Below are 25711 nucleotides of genomic sequence, written 5' to 3' on the forward strand. Positions count from 1 at the left end.
GCTGTTGCCACACGGAGCCCACTGGCAACGGAGCGTGGGGACGACGTCACCCTTTCTGACCCGGAAGAGAGAGGGACGGCTTGTGCCCGGCCACGCCCTCCGGCCTGCTCCCGACGGTGTTCATTTAAGCGGTTGTCTAATCGTATAACCAGATTAACAAGCCCGTCGAAATCCTGCGGTTCATCTTTAGCCAGTAAATGCTCCTTCAGTACTGGAGACAGTCCGCTTATGAAGGCAGCGCGGAGCGCAACGTCGTTCCAGCCAGACCTCGCAGCCGCGATGCGGAAGTCGACAGCGTACTCAGCTGCGCTCCGACGCCCCTGTCTCAGTGACAGCAGCACGGTCGAGGCAGTCTCGCCTCTGTTGGGATGATCAAACACTTGTTTGAATTCCCGTATAAACCCAGCGTATGATGACAGAAGCCATGAATCCTGTTCCCAGAGCGCTGTAGCCCAAGCGCGTGCCTCACCTCGAAGCAGATTAATTACATAAGCCACCCGGGTGGCGTCTGATGCGTACATAACTGGACGCTGTGCAAAAACGAGCGAACACTGCATTAGGAAGTCTGCGCACATTTCTACACAGCCTCCGTATGGTTCGGGAGGACTTATGTAAGCTTCAGGGGACGGTGGGGGGGGTAGTTGAACGGCCAGTGGAACATCTCTATCAGGCACCGGGCCAGCAGGAGGAGACACTGCAGCGATGCTTGACTCGCGTGCTTCCACTCTGGCGGTGAGAGCCTCCATCCTCCGATTGAGGACTGCATTTTGCTCGGTTACCAGCTGTAACTGAGCAGTGAAAGCAGTAAGGATATGCTGCAGATCACTTACCATGCCTCCTGCTGCCGCCTGCGCTCCTTGTTCTCCCATTGGCTGTTCAAGCTGTGGTTGACGCCCCTCGGGATCCATGACGAATGGCCGAGAAATCCTGTTGGGAAGGTGTCGTAACACGGACCCACAACAGGGGGCGCAAGTGAACGGACAATGGATAAGGAGTAACAATTTAATGTTGCGAAAGTACACAACGGAATACAAACAGAAATTACAGGTGCCAATTGTATACAAGAGGACAGTGGGCAGGCTCGAAAATAGGAGACCTCTGATGAACGAGGAACCGGGGCCCACACCGCTTCCACCACCAACGGCCTGAAGAACACCGGAGCCGCCAAGTCCTGAATCCCCAGGTGGTCTCTGTCCTCCGTTGTCGGCCCTGGTACTGCTGGCAAAGAAGACACAGAAGGAGGTGAGTGTGAGTCCTCACACTCAGCAACCTTTACACTCAAAGTCTCTGGGAGGGAAAACCTCCACCTCCAGATACGTTTCTCTCGTGCAGCTCCTGTTGGTCCCTCTTCTGGATCACCACAGGAATGCGGCTGCACACAGAACAAAGTTTAGACAATCGATAATCACAGCAGAGAAGATTACCTTTGTGGTAGATGATTTCTCGGCGAGGAGGTGGAGTTGTGATCCGCTTCTTGTAAGGAGGTTAATGAGAGACAGCTGGTGAGGTTGACAGGTGACAGCTGTCACTTCCAATAGCTCTGGCGCCCTCTCATGCTTGAAGCCCGCACTCCAAGCAGGGCGCCGACTGGTGGTGGTGGGCCAGCAGTACCTCCTCTTCAGCGGCCCACATAACAAATATACTCAAAACCTGGATTAATCTTTTTAGTCACATAGCACTACTATTATTTTTAACACTACTGTAAATCAGGCTTTAAGATTTTAAGGTACCATTCTGCAGCTGACTTGGAAAAAAGAGTGACTCGACTAAATGTGACCTTTTTAATTAACATAATGCCCAGCGCTTATTTAAGGCAGGCGTTTATTTTTTTCAGACGAAGCTCTGAGCCGGTCATTAAATGAGGCAGGTCCCAATTCAAGGTCAGGTGTTTAATCAAGGGAATACATAAGCCTAATTGGTACTGGGGATTCCCCGTAAATTGTTTGGTGCCACCTGGCTGTAACTAATGTTAGATACATAACAGATTTTGTCCATTTTATATATATGACAGATTTCAATTCTAACAGACAAAATTCGCTGGTCCACCTGAATCCATTATATGCAAGTTTTATCACACACACATTTTACTGGTCTTAAGCAATATTCTAATTTTCTGAGATACTGAATTTGGGATTTTCATTAGTTGTCAGTTATAATCATCAAAATTAGAAGAAATAACCATTTGAAATATATCAGTCTGTGTGTAATGAATGAATATAACACACAAGTTTCACTTTTTGAATGGAATTACCGAAAATAAATCAACTTTTTCATGATATTTTAATTATATGGCCAGCACCTGTGTATGTCTGAAATTTGGTTTGCATTTATCAAGATCCACGCATATTAAACACAGCAGACATAGATTATTTGGAATATTTGTTTTCACAAGTTTTCAGGGTCTCATGCATGCATTCTCTTACTAATGCAATGAAAAGCATAAAAATTACATTTTGGTAGTCTAATATTCATTTTCAATTGTTTTCATGTGGATTCTCAATGTTGTTTTGACTGCAGCAACTTTCTGATGTGCAAGGGATTATGTGATATCTCAATAGGGCGAATTTATGGATGATGGACACCCTTTTCCGGATTTGTACAAGACAATCCAGTCTCGGAGGGCTACAGACAATTCCTTTGACTTCATGCTTGGTTTGTGCTCTGATGTGCACTGTCAACTGTGGGACCTTATATGCAGACAGGTGTGTGCCTTTCCAAATCATGTCCAATCAACTGAATTTACCCCAGGTGGACTCCAATTAAACTGTAGAAACATCTCAAAGATGATCAGTGGAAACAGGATGCACATGAACTTAATTTTGAGCTTCATGCCAAAGGCTGTGAATATTTATGTACATGTGATTTTGTAGTTTTTTTTTATTTTATTCATAAATTTGCAAAAATCTCAAAAACTTTTTTCACATTGTCATTATGGGGTATTGTGAGTAGAATTTTGAAATAAGGCTGTAACATGAATAAAATGTGGAAAAAGTGAAGCTCTGTGAATGCTTTCCAGATGCACTGTACATTTCTGATGGCCAAGTCCTGGAAGTCAATGAAAGCTTCAATATTATTCCAGGAAAAAAAGCAAACTCAGACACACCAATTCCTCACTCGGAATGTCCTTTGATTTCACAAAACCCACAGCATCATCTGCAATATCAAGGCCAGTAAACATTTTCTCGCCAATAGATGCACCTAAGGTGCTGGTTTCCACAACTTGATACAACAGAGTCTATGCAAGAGCTGACCAGTGCAGGAGCCAGAACACAATTCTTCATTTTATTCCTGGTGACGATTTCTACCAAATTGTCCTCGATGACCTCGTCTAGGACATCTTGAAAATTAGCAGGATCTTCAACAGTTAAGCTATTGTCAACTGTTCAAATGTCATCCAAATCAAACATGGTGTTAAAATCAACACAGACGGCAAAGTACTGCAGTCATGTACAAAACTGTAATAAAGTGCATTATGTTTTGAGGTGTGATTGGCGTTGAAATGACTCAGCAATCTATATCAATTAATTATACTGATGACAAACTTGAGCTGTAACCTCATGACTGTAAAGAGAAAAAGAAAGATGGGACAAAAAAAGTGATCAGAAATGGTCACATACTGCCACAATGAGGTCAAAGTGTGCATTCAAAAATAAATAAAAGGACATGGACATCTTCAAAGCAGATCTGAGACAGAAATTTAACCATGTGGGGTGAAAACTATGACTAATAAACACCATCTGTGATTTAATTGTAGGTTCAATGAATCCAAAAACCTTTGCTTTTGTTTTCCAAAGACACACAGAAATGAAGTGATGAAATTCACACGCTGCCTTTAATCCTGTACATTTAATTAAGATTTATAGTCAATCCTTTTTTGTGTTTGATGACGTCCATAAGTTAAGAAGCAAATGCCGTGATCGTATTTCAGTTTGACTCTAATTAAATTAGCATGGAGAATAATCAGTTTGTAGGTCCCATATAAATAGGAATGATATGGAAAAAGTGCAAAAACTGAGAATCTCCAACCGTTTCATAAAGCAGAAAAAAAAATCACATCCATTAACATTTAAGCAAAAACCAGAGCTAAGAGTGTACTGTATAACAGCATTTTCAATTAAAGTTTCCTATGTAGTCGGATTAAAAGACTGTGTCGCCTCCAGGCTGCATGTCACACACGTCAGCGTGGAGATCGCACAGTTATCCTCCAGAACAACGGACCCACACATTGGTTTCTTTTACTTCAGATAACTTCCTCCTCCCCAAATGCTAACAATTCTTAAAGCATGGCGCCAAGCTTTCCCTCCAGTGAGCACACGTGGAAATAAAAATAAATGCAGAAGGATGAACTGAACGTCAGGATACTTAGAGTTTGAATTCTGGAGCCACAGTATCTGCAGTTGTAGTGCGACTTCTCATCTGGATATTCTTTTTTTTTGGGGGGGGGGGGGGGGGGTGTTGCTCAAGTTCAAAGAAAGAAAAAAAAAAATCTGATTCCTTTGGGTGTGATACCCTATCTCCTACCTTAACACACAACAGTTTCTGAGAAAACTATCAGCGTCTACAAATACGTGTGCGTGCGTGATGAAGGGTTCCAAGCTCCAGCAGGGATCAAAGTGGATCAGTGGTTTAAGGTTGTCGGCGCTCCCTCTTGGTCAGCAGGTAACATTGAATGGTTCTCAGTCGGTCTTTGGCAGGGGCGAACTCTGGCTGCAGCTTTAACGTTGACTCATACCAGCGCATGGCCTTCTCAAACTCCTCCTGTCAACAGCAAACACATGTCAACAGCAACTTTTACTCCACCTTCACAGCCCCTCTGATGTCCCACATCACTCTTTACTTGTGGGCTACTAAAAAAGAACACCATCCTCTCCAGGCTGCTCAGAATGTGGTGGCTGACCAACAAGTGGTGACAATTCATCAACTCACCTGTGCAACCAGTCAAAAACATTCAGCCTGTGGAGGCTTTACGCCACTCGACAAGCTTGCTCCCGATTAAAAGAGACAAAAAAAGAAGAACCACCAAGGACAGCGTTTAACTGTTGCCATTACCATAGCTATATAGACGTTGGCGAGGGTGAAGTGGTTTGCAACAAAGTGCGGTGCAATTTCAACTGCCATGCGAGCCACTGTCAGTGCATCATCCCACAGTCGAGCATTCTGGAAGATGTTGGCCAAGCTGATGAGAGGCACATCCTGTCTCACAAATGAGGAGGAGACACAACAACATAATCAGACTTAAGGTCAAACTTTACATAACTATCATATTTTCTGCAGTATAAGTTGCTTTATTTGTGATTTAAATACTGAAACATCATGCATTCATTATTATGATGTACAGTGCATCTGGAAAGTATTCACAGCGCTTCACTTTTTCCACATTTCATTCTTACAGCCTTATTCCAAAATTCATTTTTTCCCCTTAAAATTCTACACATAGTACCTCATAATGACAAATGTGGAAAAAAAGGTGTTTTTTTTTTTGTTTGTTTTTTGCAAATTTCTTTAAAAAAAAAAGAGTATATTTGAGTATATTTCTTATTGTTACATGGGAAACAAGGTACCAGTAGATTCTCACAAATCCAACAAGACCAAGCATTCATGATATGCACACTCGCTATGAAAATGGGCTATTAGTAAAAAAAAGTAGAAAAGGGGGTGTTCACAATAATAGTAGTGTGGCATTCAGTCAGTGAGTTTGTCAATTTTGTGGAACAAACAGGTGTGAATCAGGTGTCCTCTATTTAAGCCAGCACCTGTTGAACATGCTTCTCTTTGAAAGCCTGAGGAAAATGGGACATTCAAGACATTGTTCAGAAGAACAGGGTAGTTTGATTAAAAAGTTGATTGGAGAGGGGAAAACGTATACGCAGGTGCATAAAATTATAGGTTGTTCATCTACAATGATCTCCAATGCTTTAAAATGGACAAAAAAAACAGAGACGCGTGGAAGAAAACGGAAAACAACCATCAAAATGGATAGAAGAATAACCAGAATGGCAAAGGCTCACCCACTGATCAGCTCCAGGATGATCAAAGACAGTCTGGAGTTACCTGTAAGTGCTGTAACAGAAGACGCCTGTGTGAAGCTAATTTATTTGCAAGAATCCCCCGCAAAGTCCCTCTGTTAAATAAAAGACGTGCAGAAGAGGTTATAATTTGCCAAAGAACACATCAACTGGCCTAAAGAGAAATGGAGTAATATTTAATAAATGGAAATGGAGGAATATTTTGTGGACTGATCAGAGTAAAATTGTTCTTTTTGGGTCCAAGGGCCGCAGACAGTTTGTGAGACGACCACACTGATATCACAGTCAAGATATCAAAGGAGTGGCTCCAGGACAACTCTGTGAATGTCCTTGAGTGTCCCAGCCAGAGTTCAGACCTGAATCTGATTGAACATCTCTGGAGAGATCTGAAAATGGCTGTGCACTGATGCTCCCCATCCAACCTTATGGAGCTTGAGAGGTGCTGCAATGAGGAATGGGCAAAACTGCCCAAAGATAGGTGCACCAAGGTTGAGGGATCATAGTCAAGAGACTTGAGGCTGTAATTGCTGCCAAATGTGCATCAACAAAGTACTAAGCACAGGGTGGGAAGTACATGTGATTTCTTGGTTTTTAATTTTTCAGTCCCTTCAACTGCTCCCTTGTTTGTATTCATGGTCACCACAGCAAAGGTCCACAGCAAAGATCCAAGGTGGGTCTGCATGTTGAATTGGTACAAGTTTTATCCCAGATGTCCTTCTTGAAGCAGCTCCACATTACATGGAGGAATGTGGAAGGGGTGGGGTTTGAACTGGGAACCTTGTGCACTGAACCCAAGTGCACCAACCACTTGGCCACCACCCCTGTGGTTTTAAATTTTCAAGGAAATAATTAATTTACTACATTTTAAAATATAGCTCTAACATAAAATGTGGAAAAAGTGAAGTGCTGTGACTACTTTACGGCTGCAATGTATGTTGGGTTTTCCCAAGTATCAAAGCATTATATTAAACAACATAAACTCCAACAATACAATAATGAACACCAATAATAAAAGCATACTACTACACAGTGCACAAAAAAGACATTTTTACTGCACTGTTTCCAACACTGTAGACCAGTAATCCGTATCCCATCTGAGAATTTCTTATGTCCAAACCGCATCAATTGACATCCAAGATGTTATCCATTGCACGTTTATTCATCTATTTGCTGATTTTTTTCACAGACGTTATGGTACACACAAGCTGAGGGTTTTAAGCATAAATTCACTGTTCACTTCTCCACGTTGCCATTGGCCAGCAATCTGTGTGCGTCTGATTTTGTCAAACTGTGCCAAATAACATCCAATATGTGATCGATCACATGTTTATTTTTCCATCTTGCTTATTTTTGGAACTGCTTCTCAAGAAGCAATACCAAACCAGACTACGTGAAATGCAAAACCAATGGTGGCAGAACAAGGGTGCCGAGCTGCAAGGTTATGCAGATGCCCGAAGGAACCAAAGACATCTATGGTCCGAAATACTCCTCTGCAGGACCCCTCTGATCAGCTGATAAGTCCATTCTTCTCACTGAAGAATCTGAAATCCTTTAACGTTGGAGAGAACATTTCCACTCACTACTCAATTGTGTGTCAACAGCAGTGGATGATCTTCGATCTGTCCTGCAACACCTTCAACAGCCACGGAAGTCAATGCCTCCGTCCTTACACCAACTTCTAAAAGTAATGAAACAAGTTAAATGTAACAAAGCATAGGGCCCTAATAACGTCCCTTCTAAACTCCTAACACACGGAGGACCTGAATAGATGTTGCAGATCTTTCTTCTTATCCAACATGTCTGCGAAGCAAAACATGTGCTGGGACATCTGAAGAAAGCAATTGTCATGAAGCTCTTAAAAATGTGACTGAAATAGTCAAGTCGGCTAAAAGCCTCATTCCAATGCTCCTCAGCGTGCTCCTGTTTGGGAAAATGAGCGAGACAAGAGCCGCATGAAGCCACACATCTGGCTCTGTCAGTGTCCTCCTCCTCTCTGTGCCACGCCATGGCACAGAGCCCAACTAAGCATGCAGTCAAAAAGTTCTTCTGCTTCTGCTGCTTCTTCTGCTGGATTTTGAGGAGCAAACTGGAGCGATCTGAATTGTTCAACAACTGACGGTTGGATAAATGTGTGTGTGTGTGTGTGGAGACAATATGCCTCATTCACAAAAGTGACAGAACTTAACGATGCGGTTACGCACGATAGCGCACAACAATGCGGAACATTATTCTTGACCGTGCGTAATGGTTCCTGATAATTCTCCAGCAACATGTGCCATTAATCGTAATGTGTGCTAACAGGTTTCAGCAGTTCCTGAGGACACTTGACGCCTCTGCCCCAAATCATCACATTCGTGATCAGCAGCCAAGACTGTGTACTTTGTGGCATTTGTGACGTGCCGTCGTTATGTGTAACTGCAGCATAATAATGAAAACAGATAGTTACAGATCTGGTTGATAATGTGTAACCCTACCTGTTAGACTGCTGACTGTCAGTCAGGGCAGACTTACCTTCATGCGATGAGGGGCATAGTTTAGGGCCTGGCGCAGGCAGTCGATGGCTCTTTTGCCTTGACCTTTCACCCTCCAATACAAAGCAGCCATACTGGATAATACCCATGAAGTCTGATTCTGCAGTTTCAAGGTTCAGGGAGAGGATGTTGCATATCTGAGTGTTTCTGGGTTACTATGAATAGATTTTATACAAGAGTGCTCTGACAGCACAATATCCCCCGCTGGCAAATACTGTTTTGGTACAAGTGCTTGCTACATTCTGATAACATTTCAAGGTATGTGATAGTTGCTTTCAGAATTCAGACACCAACACATGAAACTGGCAGTGTCTACATTTGTTAATCAAGGGCCATAACTCTGCCAAAATGTGTCAATCTTGTACAATATTACAATATGTGTATTACTAACCAATAGCAAGGACTTGTACCAAGTTTCACAAAATTCCTCCTAAAAATGTGAGAGGAGTGGATTTCAGAATGCAGGAACCCACTCGTGAGACTGACGGAGTCTAAATTTATTAATCAAGGGCCATAACTCTGGTAAAATGGGCTCAACTTGAACAATATAATATGTGTATTACCAACCTATAAGAAGGACTTGTGTCAAGTTTCACAAAATTCCCCAGATAAGTGTGAGGGGAGTTGATTTCAGAATGCTTCTGCTCTTTTTGGAACAAACAGACAGACAGACAGAAATCACCACAACACAATTCGGCCAGCGGGGGATAAAAACCCATAGGACATTTTTGACATCTGGCATTTCTGATCTTTATGCAACTTTGTGCAAAACAATACATTTCCAAATTCCTTTCTGGAAACATCACTGAAAAGTCACTTTAAATTACAGTAAATTAAATAAATAAATAAATACAAGTTTAAGAACAAACCATTGACATTGATGTTTGGATTGAACTACACTGGTTTCATTGGTGGGTTGGACAGGCACAGACTGCTGAAAGTCTGTATATGCAGATTCCTGAAGGAGGTCTCGTGGGTAGCGGCACTGTTGTACTACCATAAGCTGCGGTTGGCCTCGACCTTCCCAGATGAGTTGTTGCTGAGCACTACTCCACCACCCTCAATCATCTGAGTGCTAACAAGTGACACTTCACTGATCTTATGGGCTTTGAGCCCAATCCTGTGACTCTGAGCAGCATTGGGACTCTGAGCAGGCCACGATACAGGTGGTAAGGGAAATGGTTTCCTCTGGCACACTGACATGAGCGCCACAGCGGTTCAACATTTATAACATTACTTGAAAATGGTCTATAACTATTTTGAGAGTATCTAAATGTGTTCTAGTGACATTTATAGTGGACTGCTTGTATTTGTCAGATTCTGCTTAGTTGGAAACCAAAGCAGATATTCTGAAGGGTTGCACTGACAAGTCTTGAAACATTTTGCCACTACATAAGAGTTTGTGTCACTGAATGTGGTTTTATACAGAGCAATGTAATCAAGTACATCATGTTGTTGTCTCGCTGCAGCAGTCAACTAGCAGCAATACAACTGTTACTTTTCATGCTCCCAAAGAGTGCAACCACTGCTGAATTCAGTTTCAGTGCTCTGACAAATTCCGTTTCAGATTTTCAACTTTATGAATCCCAAAAGCTTTAATTAAAAACAGTAATGAAAGTAGCCCATGCCCGCCCACCCCCCCACCCCCCTCCCCCCCAAAAAAAACTGGAATTTTTTTTTCTTTTCATGACATTGGGGTTACCACAGCTAGTAGGGTGTCTGGGGAAAATACTATGAGTCAGACATTTACATGCACTCATCACGGGTATGAATGCCATAGTAATTTGGGGGTTTTAATGATGTCTTTGAGCTGTTGTTTAACGAGGGTGATGACTGTATAGCAGGCATCAATAATAACTTGTACACCCAATTTTTACAAGAATTAGGTGCACAAATTTCAATTTATGTGGGATTTGCTAGAATCCACGCAGGGTCAAAATTATACATACAAGCTGAACTACATAATACAGCCCCATTCATATTTGGTTAAATGTCCCTTATGTCCCAAACTGTACCTCTCTGCTTTTGGTAATCATGAACAAGTTTCTGGCATAATTCCAGCTGGAAATTTGACCACTCTTCTTGGCAGAAATGGTAGAATTCATTTAAATTGGGTGGTTTCCTGGCACAGATCCAACTTTCAAGTGTACTCCACAAATTTTCAATAGGGTTGAGGTTCCAGAAGCAAAATCAAATCAAAACAAATCAATTTTATTTATATAGCGCCAAATCACAACAAACAGCTGCCCCAAGCAAGGCCATACAATAATTACGGAAAAACCCCAACGGTCAAAACGACCCCCTGTGAGCAAGCACTTGGCGACAGTGGGAAGGAAAAACTCCCTTTTAACAGGAAGAAACCTCCAGCAGAACCAGGCTCAGGGAGGGGCAGTCTTCTGCTGGGACTGGTTGGGGCTGAGGGAGAGAACCAGGAAAAAGACATGCTGTGGAAGAGAGCAGAGATCAATCACTAATGATTAAATGCAGAGTGGTGCATACAGAGCAAAAAGAGAAAGAAACACTCAGTGCATCATGGGAACCCCCCAGCAGTCTAAGTCTATAGCAGCATAACTAAGGGATGGTTCAGGGTCACCTGATCCAGCCCTAACTATAAGCTTTAGCAAAAAGGAAAGTTTTAAGCCTAATCTTAAAAGTAGAGAGGGTGTCTGTCTCCCTGATCTGAATTGGGAGCTGGTTCCAGAGGAGAGGAGCCTGAAAGCTGAAGGCTCTGCCTCCCATTCTACTCTTACAAACCCTAGGAACTACAAGTAAGCCTGCAGTCTGAGGGCGAAGCGCTCTATTGGGGTGATATGGTACTATGAGGTCCCTAAGATAAGATGGGACCTGATTATTCAAAACCTTATAAGTAAGAAGAAGAATTTTAAATTCTATTCTAGAATTAACAGGAAGCCAATGAAGAGAGGCCAATATGGGTGAGATATGCTCTCTCCTTCTAGTCCCTGTCAGTACTCTAGCTGCAGCATTTTGAATTAACTGAAGGCTTTTCAGGGAACTTTTAGGACAACCTGATAATAATGAATTACAATAGTCCAGCCTAGAGGAAATAAATGCATGAATTAGTTTGTAAGATTGTAGATTGTAAGACAATCCTGCAGTTTAGCTAATTGGTGTGTGTCCTCTGGCTTCATGGATAGATAAAGCTGGGTATCATCTGCGTAACAATGAAAATTTAAGCAATGCTGTCTAATAATACTGCCTAAGGGAAACATGTATCAAGTGAATAAAATTGGTCCTAGCACAGAACCTTGTGGAACTCCATAATTAACCTTAGTCTGTGAAGACGATTCCCCATTTACATGAACAAATTGTAATCTATTAGATAAATATGAGTCAAACCACCGCAGCGCAGTGCCTTTAATACCTATGGCATGCTCTAATCTCTGTAATAAAATTTTATGGTCAACAGTATCAAAAGCAGCACTGAGTTCTAACAGAACAAGCACAGAGATGAGTCCACTGTTTGAGGCCATAAGAAGATCATTTGTAACCTTCACTAATGCTGTTTCTGTACTATGATGGATTCTAAAACCTGACTGAAACTCTTCAAATAGACCATTCCTCTGCAGATGATCAGTTAGCTGTTTTACAACTACCCTTTCAAGAATTTTTGAGAGAAAAGGAAGGTTGGAGATTTGCCTATAATTAGCTAAGATAGCTGGGTCAAGTGATGGCTTTTTAAGTAATGGTTTAATTACTGCCACCTTAAAAGCCTGTGGTACATAGCCAACTAATAATGATAGATTGATCATATTTAAGATCGAAGCATTAATTAATGGTAGGGCTTCCTTGGGCAGCCTGGTAGGAATGGGGTCTAATAGACATGTTGATGGTTTGGAGGAAGTAACTAATGAAAATAACTCAGACAGAACAATCGGAGAGAAAGAGTCTAACCAAATACCGGCATCACTGAAAGCAGCCAAAGATAACGATATGTCTTTGGGATGGTTATGAGTAATTTTCTCTCTAATAGTTAGAATTTTATTAGCAAAGAAAGTCATGAAGTCATTACTAGTTAAAGTTAAAGGAATACTCGGCTCAATAGAGCTCTGACTCTAACGCTAAGCATAATGTTAGCCTGCTTTATCCAACCCACAACCAATTTTGATTTGTGTTTGGGATCATTGTACTGTTGAAACACCCAATTGTGGCTCAGTGTCAACCATCTAGCTGTTGATTTGAGGTGATGTTGAAGAATTTGGAGCTAGTCCTCCTTCATTATTCAATCCACTTTGTGCAATCCACTATTGCCACTGGCAGCAAAACAGCCCTAGAGCATGATGCTACTACCACCATGCTTGCCAGCTGGTACAGCGTTCTTAGGTTTGAAAGTCTCACTTTTACTCCTCCAAAACATACCTCTTGTCACTGTGGACAGCATCTGGCTTGTTCATGTGGGCAGCTGTAAATTTCAGTCTAGCTTGAAGGTGTCAATTTTGGAACAGGGGCTTCTTTCTTGGTCCGCACCCTCTCAGTCCATGGTGATGTAAAACCCGTTTCACTGTAGGCAGTGATGCCGGTGTTCCAGCAGTTTTCGTTCATGGCAGGTCTGAGGCTTGGTAGTTCCTGGGTTGTTCCTAAACATCCTAACCAATTTTGTCTCATCTGAGGGTGACAGTTTGGGTCTTCTTTCAGCTTGTAGAAAAGTGGTCACACACTGACTAACTTTTATATAGGAACAATTGTTTGAACTAATGATCTTGGAATTGGCAGTTGTTTAGAAATGGCTCCAAGAGACCTTCCCAACTTGTTTAAATCTACAATTCTCCTTCCTTAGGCCTGTATGAGTTCTTTGGACTTTCCCAATGTTTTGAGTATTGGTCACTCCAATGAAACTGTCAAACACATCTTTCTGATGCTGTCAAAGAGAAACTACCAGTTGTAGTCAATTGTGATCACTATTGAGGAATGAACAGGATGTGTCACATTGAAAGACACTGCAGAATGTTCAGTACCACTTATTAAAAGATTTAAAGTGAATGTATGTATACATTTGAGCCTGTATGTATAATTATGACCCTGTCTGGATTAGAAAAGATCCAAAACAAATTTGAACTTGTGCATAAATTTTTTGTTTTTTAAAGTCATTAATGATGTATGCTGTACACTCATTCCACCCTGGCAAAAGAACAGTTCAAAGACCTCATTAAAATCCCAAAATCATAGTAGAGAAGCTTGAATTTTCGACTGGACTGGGTTGCTTGACGTGAGGACATTTCGCTTCAAATCACAGAAGCTTCCTCAGCTAAAATTCTTGCTCTGGTAGTCTGACTTCTGTCTTGACTCTTGTGGAGAAGAATAAACCAGAAGCCAACAAAAGCTGGAGTTTTTAACCTAACCAGACCCCTCCTACCGAGAGGCCGACTGCTATAGGCTAGTGACTAAACAATAGCTCTAATTAGCACCTATTGTGCTCTAATTAGCACTCTCCTAATGATGGGATGGAAGCCTTCCCTGATGGCTCCCTTGACGACTCTTCTGATGACGTGAATGACTCATTACCATGAACAAAAGACTGAAACTGCTTTGACCTGAGTACCCCATTGTAAACAGGGGACAAAGCGTGTCTGAGACCCCCTCCCCGGTTAAGGCTGGGTTTCAACTGTTTTACAAAGAATGCTTCCTTGATCCTGGTTAAAAACTACAGAGGATCTTCAGACAGCACAAAATCCCAGTTTACTTTAAACCGGTTAACACCTTGAGACAGAAATTAGTTCATCCTAAGGACAGGATCCCTAGTTACAAACAGAGCAATGTAGTGTATTATATCAGATGTCAGGAAAACTGTAATGAACACTACATAGGTGAGACTAAGCAACCTTTAAACAAGAGGCTATACCAGCACCGCAGAGAGGTCGCCAGTGGACCTCAGTCTTCAGTTCATCTCCACCTGAAAGACACTAACCACACGTTTGAGGACAAGGAAGTCTTAGCCAGAGAGAAGAAATGGTTTGAGAGAGGAATCAAGGAAGCATTCTTTGTAAAACAGCTGACACCCAACCTTAACCGGGGAGGGGGTCTCAGACACGCTTTGTCCCCTGTTTACAATGGGGTACTCAGGTCAAAGCAGTTTCAGTCTTTTGTTCACGGTAATGAGTCATCAGGAGAGTCGTCAAGGGAGCCATCAGGGGAGGCTTCCATCCATCATTAGGAGAGTGCTAACTAGAGCACAATAGGTGCTAATTAGAGCTATTGTTTAGTCACTAGCCTATAGCAGTCGGCCTCTCGGTAGGAGGGGTCTGGTTAGGTTAAAAACTCCAGCTTTTGTTGGCTTCTGGTTTATTCTTCTCCACATGAGTCAAGACAGAAGTCAGACTACCAGAGCAAGAATTTTAGCTGAGGAAGCTTCTGTGATTTGAAGCGAAACGTCCTCACGTCAAGCAACCCAGTCCAGTCGAAGATTCAAGCTTCTCTACTATGGAAACCACCTGGGCAAGTGAGAGCCTACACAGAAACATCCCAAAAACATGTAAATGTAAGTTTCCAATCACAAGTGTACGTGACTTTTGTCGAGGTCAAAAATGGTCCATCAACAACATGAAGTTTGCATGTTGGGGGCTGGGAGGTAGAATTAGAATCAGACAGCCATATTGGTGCTGACATGTGCTAAGATTAGAATCAAACATTAATAAAAAAAAAAAAACAATTAGGGACCTTACCTTCTCTAGTACTTTAGCAATGCGTGTGCCCACCTGCTCAAAGGACTGAGCAGAGAACTTATCTTTGCCAAGATTCTGCAGGACCTGAGTGGAAACAGACAAAAGTATTTACAGTTTACTGCTACAATGAACAAATGATGGTGGATTAAATCTATAACAAGCTTGAAACTGACAATAACAGTTTCCATTAGTTTTTTTCATACAGTGTTGTTACGAATTCACTTTTTCAGTGTCTGGACAAACATTTTGGGGTTCTTTGGCAAACCTACAAACCAAAAAACTGACATTAGAACACCCTGCCACTTTGTTTTGGTCTGCCTGCATCAGAAAACGTGACTCTGTGAGCAATTAATATTTAGTAGCAACTCTTATGTAGGAGTGGTGCTCATTATAATTTACCCCATGGTCGCCTCAGGTGTTTTTTTTATTTGTTTTTAATAACTTTTAAAGGCTGACAATCTATCATTTGGCTGGTCATGTTTATAGTGGTTCATACATCGACCTTTACTGAAAAAGTGTAGTAAATACTGACAACCCTTCAAACTTGTCTAACCTGATTAATTACTAATGCAGTAAACTGTCAAATAGATAAGCCTGTTTTTTTTGGGAGGGAGGGGAGCATCAATTTGAAGTGTTGCATGCCTAAAAGAAATTTTTTACACAAAGTTTCAAACATTTGTAGTGCGTGTTATGAAAATAGAACCATGCACAAGTGAGGTAGTTGTATAAATACATGCAAACAAAGCTTACAGTAGAACTAGTCATCATACTATAAATACAAATACAACATTTTGTTATGACAGAAATGAAATGATGAAATAATACTATATCAAAGAAAAATTACTTGACAAATTGTTTATTAATAAAAAAGGACAACTCTTGTTCATCAATAAATCGTTCAAGGCATTCAAGTAAAAATTCAGGTGAAACTTCTCCCAGCTTCACAGGGGTATGTTACTGTTCAGGACTGGAATACTCAGAGAGCAAATGAAGTAACTTCAAGGAAGTTGTGATGAAATATCACCTTACATTATATATGCTAAATAATAAATGTATAACCGATAATGTTCATGTTAATGATGTTAATAATCTTAATAATAAAACCGCGAGTCTCTGGGGACTTTGTGGAACATTTTGTCAGCAGAGAGGTTAATCTTAAAAACACTTTTATTATTTTATGTTGCTTACAATTAGCACACGATTTTATGTCATGCGATTTAAATCTGTTGCTGACATGACGTTTTTAACTTGGTATCTGAATTTGACTCATCTTACATACTGGTTTTATTTCATTTGAGATGTTTCAAGTTTTACCATGGAGAACGCTTTGAAATATTCAGACTCAAAGTACTACATATAAACAGTAACATTATATGGCTACGACGCTACACGCGCTCTGACTGGCTGATTTCTGGTCTGATATTTTCCTATATAAGACCGTTACCATGACAATCGTCCCGAACACAGACTGAAAGCTTACCAGCTAACCTGACCATCAATTTTAAGTTCTTCATGGACGGGAAGCAAACAAGTCTGACTATGATCCCAAAACCATGAGCAGCTTTCATATTCGGGCAATGTCGTAAGCTTGTGTGTTTGTATATATATAATAGCCATATAATAAACAAATTATTAACCTCACTTGCTCGGTTAAAAATCCTTTATTATCATAGCAGTTGCAATAACAACAATAATAATCAGGGTAGCCAATGATGACAACAATCAACTCTTAGGTGTAAGGCTTGTTTTGATTATGTAATAATGACGTTTAATGTTTAAAGCTGCCCGTGTTTACCTCGCGAAGCTGGCTTTCTCCAGTGTAGTGGATGGCGGCTCGATTGGCTACACCTGCTAGGTGATCGAGAGTGTGCATGCTGGCGGCTAGGTTTCCGTTACATAAAGGCTCAGCAGCTGGCTCCTGGAGTGGCGTTGCAAAGTCTATATGTTCTGTGATACTGAAGAAGAAGAATAAAAGAGATACAAATGTCAGAAATAACTTCATTTTAATGCATTCAAATGCACTTAGTTACACATGTAACCCTGTGTTTGGCTTTTATTTCACTTAGTCATTAAGTTCTTCACATATTTCAGAACCATGAATTGTGTAAAATTCAGGACAAAGTGCCGATGTATCAGTTTTTTAACATTTAGATACAATTTGAGTGTGTGTTTGACATACTGATAACATTTCAGTCACCAACATCCATTTCTCTAAACTCGTTTTTCCTTACGGATCATGTTCTCCTCTGCCAAGCACTAAGATATCCATGAATATTTAGAGATAAATGACAGTTATTTACAGCCAAATACACTGATGGGCTGGAGGTGTTCCTTCAAATGTAGCTTGAGGTTTTCTGCACCGCTTTATTTTATCTGAATATTTTCCCTTGCATATGGCTAGCATACTGGCATAGTATAGTTCTACGCTTTTTACTCTTTTAGTTCATTTTACTAGGAAACGGAGCGGGCCGCTACCTCAACTTTACCTAAATTCTAGGTCTTTTAGTTGAAGCTTAGGGCTAGGGGCTGGCGATTACCTTAGTATTTCCTGTTTTTCCTTGTTGTTTAATGCTGACAAATTATACTGTATTTCTTGTCGTTCTTATGCCTGATTCTGTTTTTTTCTCTCTGTTTAAGATGCAGCTCCATCCAGAGATCAGTGTGGTAATTGTGGAAACCCTCCTGTCCTGTGCACCAACAGCATTTCCTGTATATTCATTTTGTGAATTGTTCTGTAATTTATGTCTGTAGCATGGTCCAAGCAGAGGGTCACCCCTTTGAGTCTGGTCTGCATGAGGTTTCTTCCTGAGAGGGAGTTCTATTTCATTCCTCCTGACCGCCAGAAGGCGGTGCTTTAGCACCTGGATAACTACATGTGCACAGCACAGAGGTCGAGAATATATACCAACAAAGTCACGCCACTGAATGTGACCTGGGTGACGTCACTGGTTGTCTTTATATACCAGATGCACGCAGCGCTCACTTCTTTTCTACATTCTCGCATTCTTAGAGGTTGAGAACGCATTTAGCTGCGATTGCCGCTCTCGCTTGTAGCCTCGCAACCCACCTTCGGTTGGAGCTACGTGCACTGCACACGTCCTCCAGAGGCTGCGAGACACGGCTTCACCGTTTTTTGTATTCTTTGACGCCTGTCATGAGTACACCTTCCTAAATGCCGGGTGCGCGCCTTTGCCGCTGCCCTGCTGGGTATTTTCCTCTGTGCACATTAGCTGTGTTGTTTCGATGAAAGCTGGCTATTTGTTTAGTTGTGTCACTAACCCCGTTAACTACGTGGTAGTGTGTGTATCAGAACCAGTATAGTGTACTGTGTTGGGCTTGCCGTGAGGGTTTTCCACTCGTTGAAGTACTTCATCTGCACTGCCCCCATTTGCTAAGTTTAACAGCTCCGCTAGCAGCTAGTGTTGTCGTCGTTGCTCTAAGTGACTTAGCACTTGGGCTGTGAGTTTTTCGGCTGTGTGCATCGTGTTATTACTGTGGCTGTGAGTGTTTCACACTCTGGGCCTTGTATTAGCTTTTACACTGTGAGTGTTTCACGCTCTGTGCCTTGTGCCGAGTCTGCGGCTGGAGTGCTTCACGCTCCGTGCCTCGTGTCGAGTCTGCGGCTGTGAGTGCTTCATGCTCAGTGCCTCGTGTCGAGTCAACGGCTGTGAGTGCTTCACGCTTCGTGCCTTGTGTCAAGTCGACGGCTGTGAGTGCTTCACGCTCCGTGCCTCGTGTTACTATTTACACTGCGTGTGATTCACGCTTTGTCTTTCCATTTGTAACCATCAGGGCTTGCGTTAGCCATCTGCACGCAGTCCACAATGTTGACAGGGCCTTTGTTGCATGGCTGTAGTACCTGTTTGGCTCCCTTGAGCCCAGATGATGGACATATGTTTTGCCCCTCGTGTCTTGGGATCGGACACCTGAGGGAAGCCCTGACTGGTGATGCCTGCCTTAATTGTGCCAGCATGCCACTGGCAGAGAGATCTGCTAGACTTGCGGCATTGGAAAGTGGAATATCTAGTGCGACTTTGGCCTCCAGCCCCAGGAAGGAACCAAAGCGCCGTAAACGCCCACATGCAGGAGCCCCTTCTGCTAAGAAGGTTACTCATGACCATGCTTTGGCTGAAAAGGTCGAAACGTTGACTTCTGAGTTTGCTCAGATTAAGTCCTTGCTTCTGAATCTACAGCCTAGGGATGCAGTGACAGTTCCTGTTGTCCCTAATAAGGCTGATCAGACCAATGTAGTTACTCAGCAGGAGGAAGATGACATGTCCATTGCTGCAACTGATTCTTTGTGCATGACAAGTGATATAAACTGTGTGGAGGATGAGGATGAGGGGGTCTTTCTCCAAGCCATTCATTAGTGGGCTCTCATACCTCTGAGGCAGAGTCCATGCCGCAAACCGGACCTGGACTATCCTTTGTCAAGCAAGCTGTTCAGTTGGCTTTATCCAGGCTTGGAGTCGACAATCCCCCTGTGGAAACCACTGCTTCAAGTGCCTTTTTCAAAGTCACTCAGAAGCCTGAGTTCAACGTTCCAGTTTCACAACCATATATCGAGGAGCTCCACCGATGTTGGGCGGACCCCAAATCATTGACCCATCTATCACAGGACTGCAGAGCCCTTAGCTCTATGTGTGATTCGGCGCAGTATGGTCTGAACCGTATGCCCGCCGTTGACAGCATTATTGCGAACCTGGTTGTGGCTCCAGCTGATATTGCTCGGCCGGACGCCCGCTGCCCACGTCCTCAGTGTAGGGTCACTGATGACCTCACCAAAAGCTATGACATAGCTGCTCGCATCGGTCGCCTAGGCAACTCACTGTCCCATTTAGCCCTTGCCCTCTCAAAGTCTTTGAGGGAGGCAGAGGTTGATGATGCTACGCAAAGTCTTAGAGATGCCTCAGTCCAAACCTTTGCTTATTTGTCCAGAGAGCTTGGCAGACTGATCTCAACCCTTACCATCACTAGACGTCAGGTGTGGCTTGCGCAGTCCCCGCTGTCCGAATCCTGCAGAGGCACACTCCGTTCGCTGCCGGTTCTTCCAGGCCAAGTATTTGGACCTGCGGCCCAACAAACTTTGGAGCGTGCTGTTGAGGCTAGTAAATCTCGGCAACAGTTTGTTGACCTACACCAGTCTTCCAGACCTCAGCCAGTCAGACGTGCTACAGCTTTTCACTCTACATCCAGGCTTCCGCCGACTCCCAGAGCTGCACGTGCTTTTGCAGTTGAGGGCCAGCTCTCCCAGCAGCCTGGCTTTCGTGAGCCTATGGGCAGACCCCCGAGAACTGAACGGTTTCACAGAGCTTCCAGTAATCGCACCCAGAGCTCCTCAGGGATGTGAGGCAGAGGTGGTCGGGTCTGACTGCCAATGTTTGGCCCCCAGCCGTTTTTCACAAAATCAACTCAGCCACTGGGAGGCTCAAGTTCAAGACCCATGGGTCATTTCAACCTTGTTCGAAGGTTACAGAATTCAGTACAGATGTCGTCCTCCAAAGTTCAATGGGGTGAGGATGACTGTTGTTTCCGACTCGGTGCAGTCTGCTGCCCGACAATGGGAGATTTTGGAACTCCTGGAGAAGGGGGCCATAGAGCCAGTTCACAGTTCAGACCAGCTCAGGGTGTTCTATTCAATTTACTTCCTTGTTCCAAAGAAGGATGGCGGCTTTCGTCCTATCCTCGATCTCTGACGTCTGAATCGTTATATCAAAGTGCTGCAGTTTCACATGCTCCGCACAGTAAATGTCCTTCAAACTATCACACCAGGAGACTGGTTCACAAGTGTCGACTTAAAAGACGCCTATTTCCATGTGCCAGTGGCGCCTCATCACAGGCAGTTTCTCCGCTTTGCTTTCGAAGGTCAGGCATACCAGTTCAGGGTGCTTCCTTTCGGCCTCTCTCTCGCCCCTCGTACATTTACCAGATGTATGGCTGCAGCACTAGCCCCACTGCAAGCTCTTGGATTAAGAATCCTACCCTACTTAGACGACTGGCTTGTCTGCGCTCCGACTCAGGAGCAGGCGCACAACGACACAGCTCTTCTACTGAACCATGTCTCTCATTTAGGACTCACAGTGAACTTTGCAAAGAGTTCTCTTGTTCCCAGTCAACAAACGACCTTCATCGGCATTGCCATCAACTCCCTGACTATGACTGCATCGACATCCCCACAGAGAGTGGACGATGTAATTCGTCTCATCTCACACATTCAACGGTCTGTGACGCTGCCTTTTGGTTTGCTGCTCCGGTTGATGGGCAAATTGACTGCAATGTCGCTAGTGGTACCTTTGGGACTTCTGTTCTTACGTCCCCTACAGATTTGGATCAACAACCTAGGCCTCAACTCAAAGTTGCATCAGCACAGGGTTGTACGACTCTCCAACCAGTGCCTTCTGCACCTCAAACCCTGGGGGAACGTGGACTTCATCTGCAAGGGTGTCCCTCTAGGCTCTGTTCCTTCTCGCCGAGAGGTGGTTGTTACAGATGCATCACTCAAAGGTTGGGGGGCCGTGTGGAATCACAGGATGGTGAAGGGTGTCTGGAGTCCTCAGGAGAGACTCCAACACATAAACGCGCTGGAGCTTCGCGCTGTGCGACTGGCTGTCAAGCATTTCCTCCCGGCCCTGAGAGGAAGACATGTTCTTGTCCGATCGGACAACACGTCAACAGTCTATCACATAAACCATCAGGGGGGCACAAGATCCAATCTCTCATTGGCAGAAACTCGGAAGCTTCTCTTATGGGCGTTGCCTCGCCTTCAGAGTGTCAGAGCAGTTCATCTGCCCGGTGTACAGAACAGCGCAGTGGATTTACTCTCCAGATAGAAACCACCACCGGGAGAGTGGAGACTGAACCCGATTGTGGTCCAAATGATCTGGCAGAAATATGGTGCAGCGGAAGTGGACCTTTTCGCTTCAAGCACCTCGACACATTGCCCACGATGGTATTCCCTCTTGGAATCAGACAGCCCGCTGGGACAGGATGCATTGGCTCAAGCGTGGCCGGATTGCCTCCTTTATGCCTTCCCTCCTCTCCCGCTGCTGATGTTGACACTGCACAGGATAGATCAGGGCAGCCACAGGGTGCTGCTGGTTGCTCCATTCTGGCCTGGGAGGATTTGGTTTCCCATGATTTACAAACTCCTCGAGGGAGAACCTTGGGCTCTCCTGGAGAGGAAGGATTTGTTGTCACAGCTACAGGGGAGGATTTGGCACCCTCACCCAAAATGCCTTCAACTGTATGTGTGGCTGTTGAGGGGCCAGAGTCCTTGTTAAGTTCTTGTGACCAGGCTGTTGGTCAGACTATCCTTAATTCACGTGCTACTTCTACCAGGGCTTTGTATGACAACAGATGGAAGCTGTTTGCGCGGTGGTGTGAGAAACAAAAGTTAGACCCGGAGCATTGCCCTGTGCCTATTCTCCTCAAACATTTACAAGAACTGCTGGAGAAAGGACTTTCTGTCGGTACCTTGAAAGTTTATGTGGCTGCAATCTCTGCCCGGCACGTCTACGTTGATGGCCGGTCAGTGGGTTCACACCTCGTATGTCGTTTCTTGAAAGGTGCTCTACATTTGTGGCCTCCAAGGCTTGCACTCGTACCTTCATGGGACCTTCCTCTAGTCCTGGAGGGTTTAAGCTTATCCCCTTTCGAACCAGTTGAAAGTGCTGATCTTAAATGGGTGTCAGTGAAGACTGCCTTTCTACTTGCACTGTCTTCGGCTAAGTGGGTGGGAGAGCTCCATGCCCTATCAGTCGCTGGGGACTGTTTGCGATGGAATTCTGACGGATCTGGGGTTATGCTGTGGCCTAATCCGTCCTTTTTACCCAAGAGAATTTCAACTTTTCATGTTAACCAGACAGTTTCCTTGGCTGTGTATGTCCCGCATTCTGATCCAGGATTATCTGTTTCAGATTCCCTGTGTCCTGTCCGAATGTTGAAGCAGTACATTAGTGTGACTGCCGGGATCCGGAAAACGGATGCCCTGTTTGTGTGTTACGGTGATCACAAAAGAGGCTGTGCTGTCTCAAAGCAGCGACTCTCGCATTGGGTCGTGGATGCCATTTTACAAGTATACAGGTCCAGAGGTCTTCAGCCTCCTAAGGTTACGTGCCATTCCACCAGAGGGGTGTCCACCTCCTGGGCTGCACTGAGAGGTGTCCCTTTGAGTGATATTTGTGCTGCTGCTACGTGGGCTTCGTCCTGTACCTTCGCCCGCTATTACAGACTGAATGTGGCTGCTCCTCCTGCGGTGACTTCGGTGGTGTTGTCTGCCTCCACTCCCCACTGCTGATGCAAGGTGAGTGTGACTCTTCGTGACCTTGTTGGTATTAAGTCATCCAGGTGCTAATGCACCGCCCTCTGGCGGTCAGGAGGAATGAAATAGAACGAGAGTTACGAATGTAACTACGGTTCTATGAATTACGGATGACCACCAGAGTTGCTTGTCACTCAGTCTTGCGAGTTCATTCCGAAAAGAAGCGAGCGCTGGGTGCGTCTGGTATATAAAGACAACCAGTGATGTCACCCAGTGGCGTGACTTTGTTGGTATATATTCTCGACCTCTGTGCTGCGCACATGTAGTTATCCAGGTGCTAAAGCACCGCCCTCTGGCAGTCATCCGGAATTCATAGAACCGTAGTTACATTTGTAACTCTCGTTTTTCCTTACCACTGCTGCTCTGGGGGTTAGTAAGGTTAGACCTTACTTGTGTGAAGTGCCTTGAGGCAACTGTTGTGATTTGGTGCTATATAAATTAAAGAAAACTTGAATATATATATATATATATATATATATATATATATATATATATATATATATATATATATATATATATATATATGTGTGTGTGTGTGTGTATATGCATTAGAGCTGGGCAACGATTAAAAATTTTAATCATGATTAATCGCATGATTTCCACGATTAATCGTAATTAATCGCATTGTTATATGCAAAATCCAAAAATGAATTCAAAAGTAGTGTATAGAACAATTATTTTAAATGTTCTGCCATATGAACGAAAGCATGGGCGGCACCAGCGGGGGCGCTAGAGCTCCCCCTGGATTTGTCATAGCACCCCCAGAGCACCCCCAAGAAAATAATTTATTTTAATTTCATTTCATCCCATGTTTTTAAGGCCTTGTCTACACTGAAACTGAACTTCTCCTATACAATCTTTTTCTTTGTCATTTTCAAAAAGTGATCCATTCAAGAAATGTCTCCATTCTCACAGATCCAGTGAAACCGCGTGGAAATGCTGTAGTACGTATGCCAGGCCTGTATGTAGCACTGTAAAGCTTTTTACAAAAAATGGAGAAGACAATGGTTTTTAAGAAGTCTCTCAGGTCAATCTGGCAGGTCTGCTCTGGGTGAGTTTCTCAATCTGCTTAGTCACACTACCAAGAAGAAAAAAAACAAAAAACAAAATATGATAAATTACACCGTAAAATTAGCCAATGATGCCCAGTAGTCCCCAGTGAGATCATTAATTAATGCGTTAACACGATAATAACGCTTTAAGTTGCCCAGCCCTAATATATTAGATTATTATATATATATAGTAAAATTTGCATGTAATGGATTCAGGTGGACCAGTGAATTTTGTCCGTTATAATCAAATCTGTTTTATGTATAAAACGGACAAAATCTGTTTTATGTATGTAACAGATTAGTTACAGCCAGGTGGCACCGAACAATTTACGGGGAATCCACAGCACCAATTAGGCTTATGTATTCCCTTGATTAAACGCCTGACCTTGAATTGGGACCTGCCTCATTTAATGACCGGGTCAAAACTTCATCTGAAAAAAATAAAACGATGGAGATTATGTGCATTAAAAAGGTTACATTTAGTCGAGTCACTCTTTTTCAAGTCAGCTGCACAATGGTACCTTAAAATCCTAAAGCCTGATTTATGCTTCAACAACTCTGTAACTCAAAGGCCAAAGTTCTCTGTTGTGTCTTTATGCAGTTTTCTGCAGAAACTGTGGCTTTTCCTGGATTAATTCGTCCCTCAATGAACTCCAGTTCTTTATACAATCATGAAACTCCAACCTAATGATATAATACGTACAATCTACTCCATGAAATGTGGGTCATTTGACTGTCTTTATCCGACTGAGTTGTGAAGCTTGCAGACTTTTCTGCCAAACGTACTATTCATGATCAAATTGTAATCAGTGTGTCGGCTGCAAAACGTTTAAAATATGATGGAAGAGGAAGGAGTGAAAACGTAAAAGTGACAAATCACAGCCTTTGTGGTGTCAGTCATTTAGCAGGTACACGTCAGGCACCAGGAATAGTTCACAGCTACGCAGAGGGCTCTTATCTAAAGCGGGTGTCTTTGGTTCGTAACACACCCAGGTATATGTGTGAAACGTAACACCATATTATAGCACCATACACACCAAAGGTTTGCCTCATTTCAGCACCGAGTCTCAGCACGGTTTGAATAGAAAAAAGAAAAGGAAAAAAA

General features: G+C 43.2%; 1 protein-coding gene across 1 annotated transcript in view; it reads right to left on the reverse strand.

Moving 5' to 3' along the window:
- Positions 1-3784: 3784 nt before the first annotated feature.
- Positions 3785-25711, reverse strand: part of ttc17 (tetratricopeptide repeat domain 17) — a 100934-nt gene continuing 79007 nt past the window's right edge. The window contains exons 21-25 of the mRNA XM_034184721.1: positions 17030-17189; positions 15235-15318; positions 8538-8657; positions 5050-5193; positions 3785-4758 (exon numbers count right to left, since the gene is read on the reverse strand). Coding sequence (XP_034040612.1) covers positions 4627-4758; positions 5050-5193; positions 8538-8657; positions 15235-15318; positions 17030-17189 — 640 coding nt within the window. The 3' untranslated portion in view covers positions 3785-4626. The remainder of the gene's footprint in view (positions 4759-5049; positions 5194-8537; positions 8658-15234; positions 15319-17029; positions 17190-25711) is intronic.

Source organism: Thalassophryne amazonica, chromosome 2 (assembly GCF_902500255.1).
Source record: "Thalassophryne amazonica chromosome 2, fThaAma1.1, whole genome shotgun sequence".
In the NCBI taxonomy this organism is placed as follows: Eukaryota; Metazoa; Chordata; class Actinopteri; order Batrachoidiformes; family Batrachoididae; genus Thalassophryne; species Thalassophryne amazonica.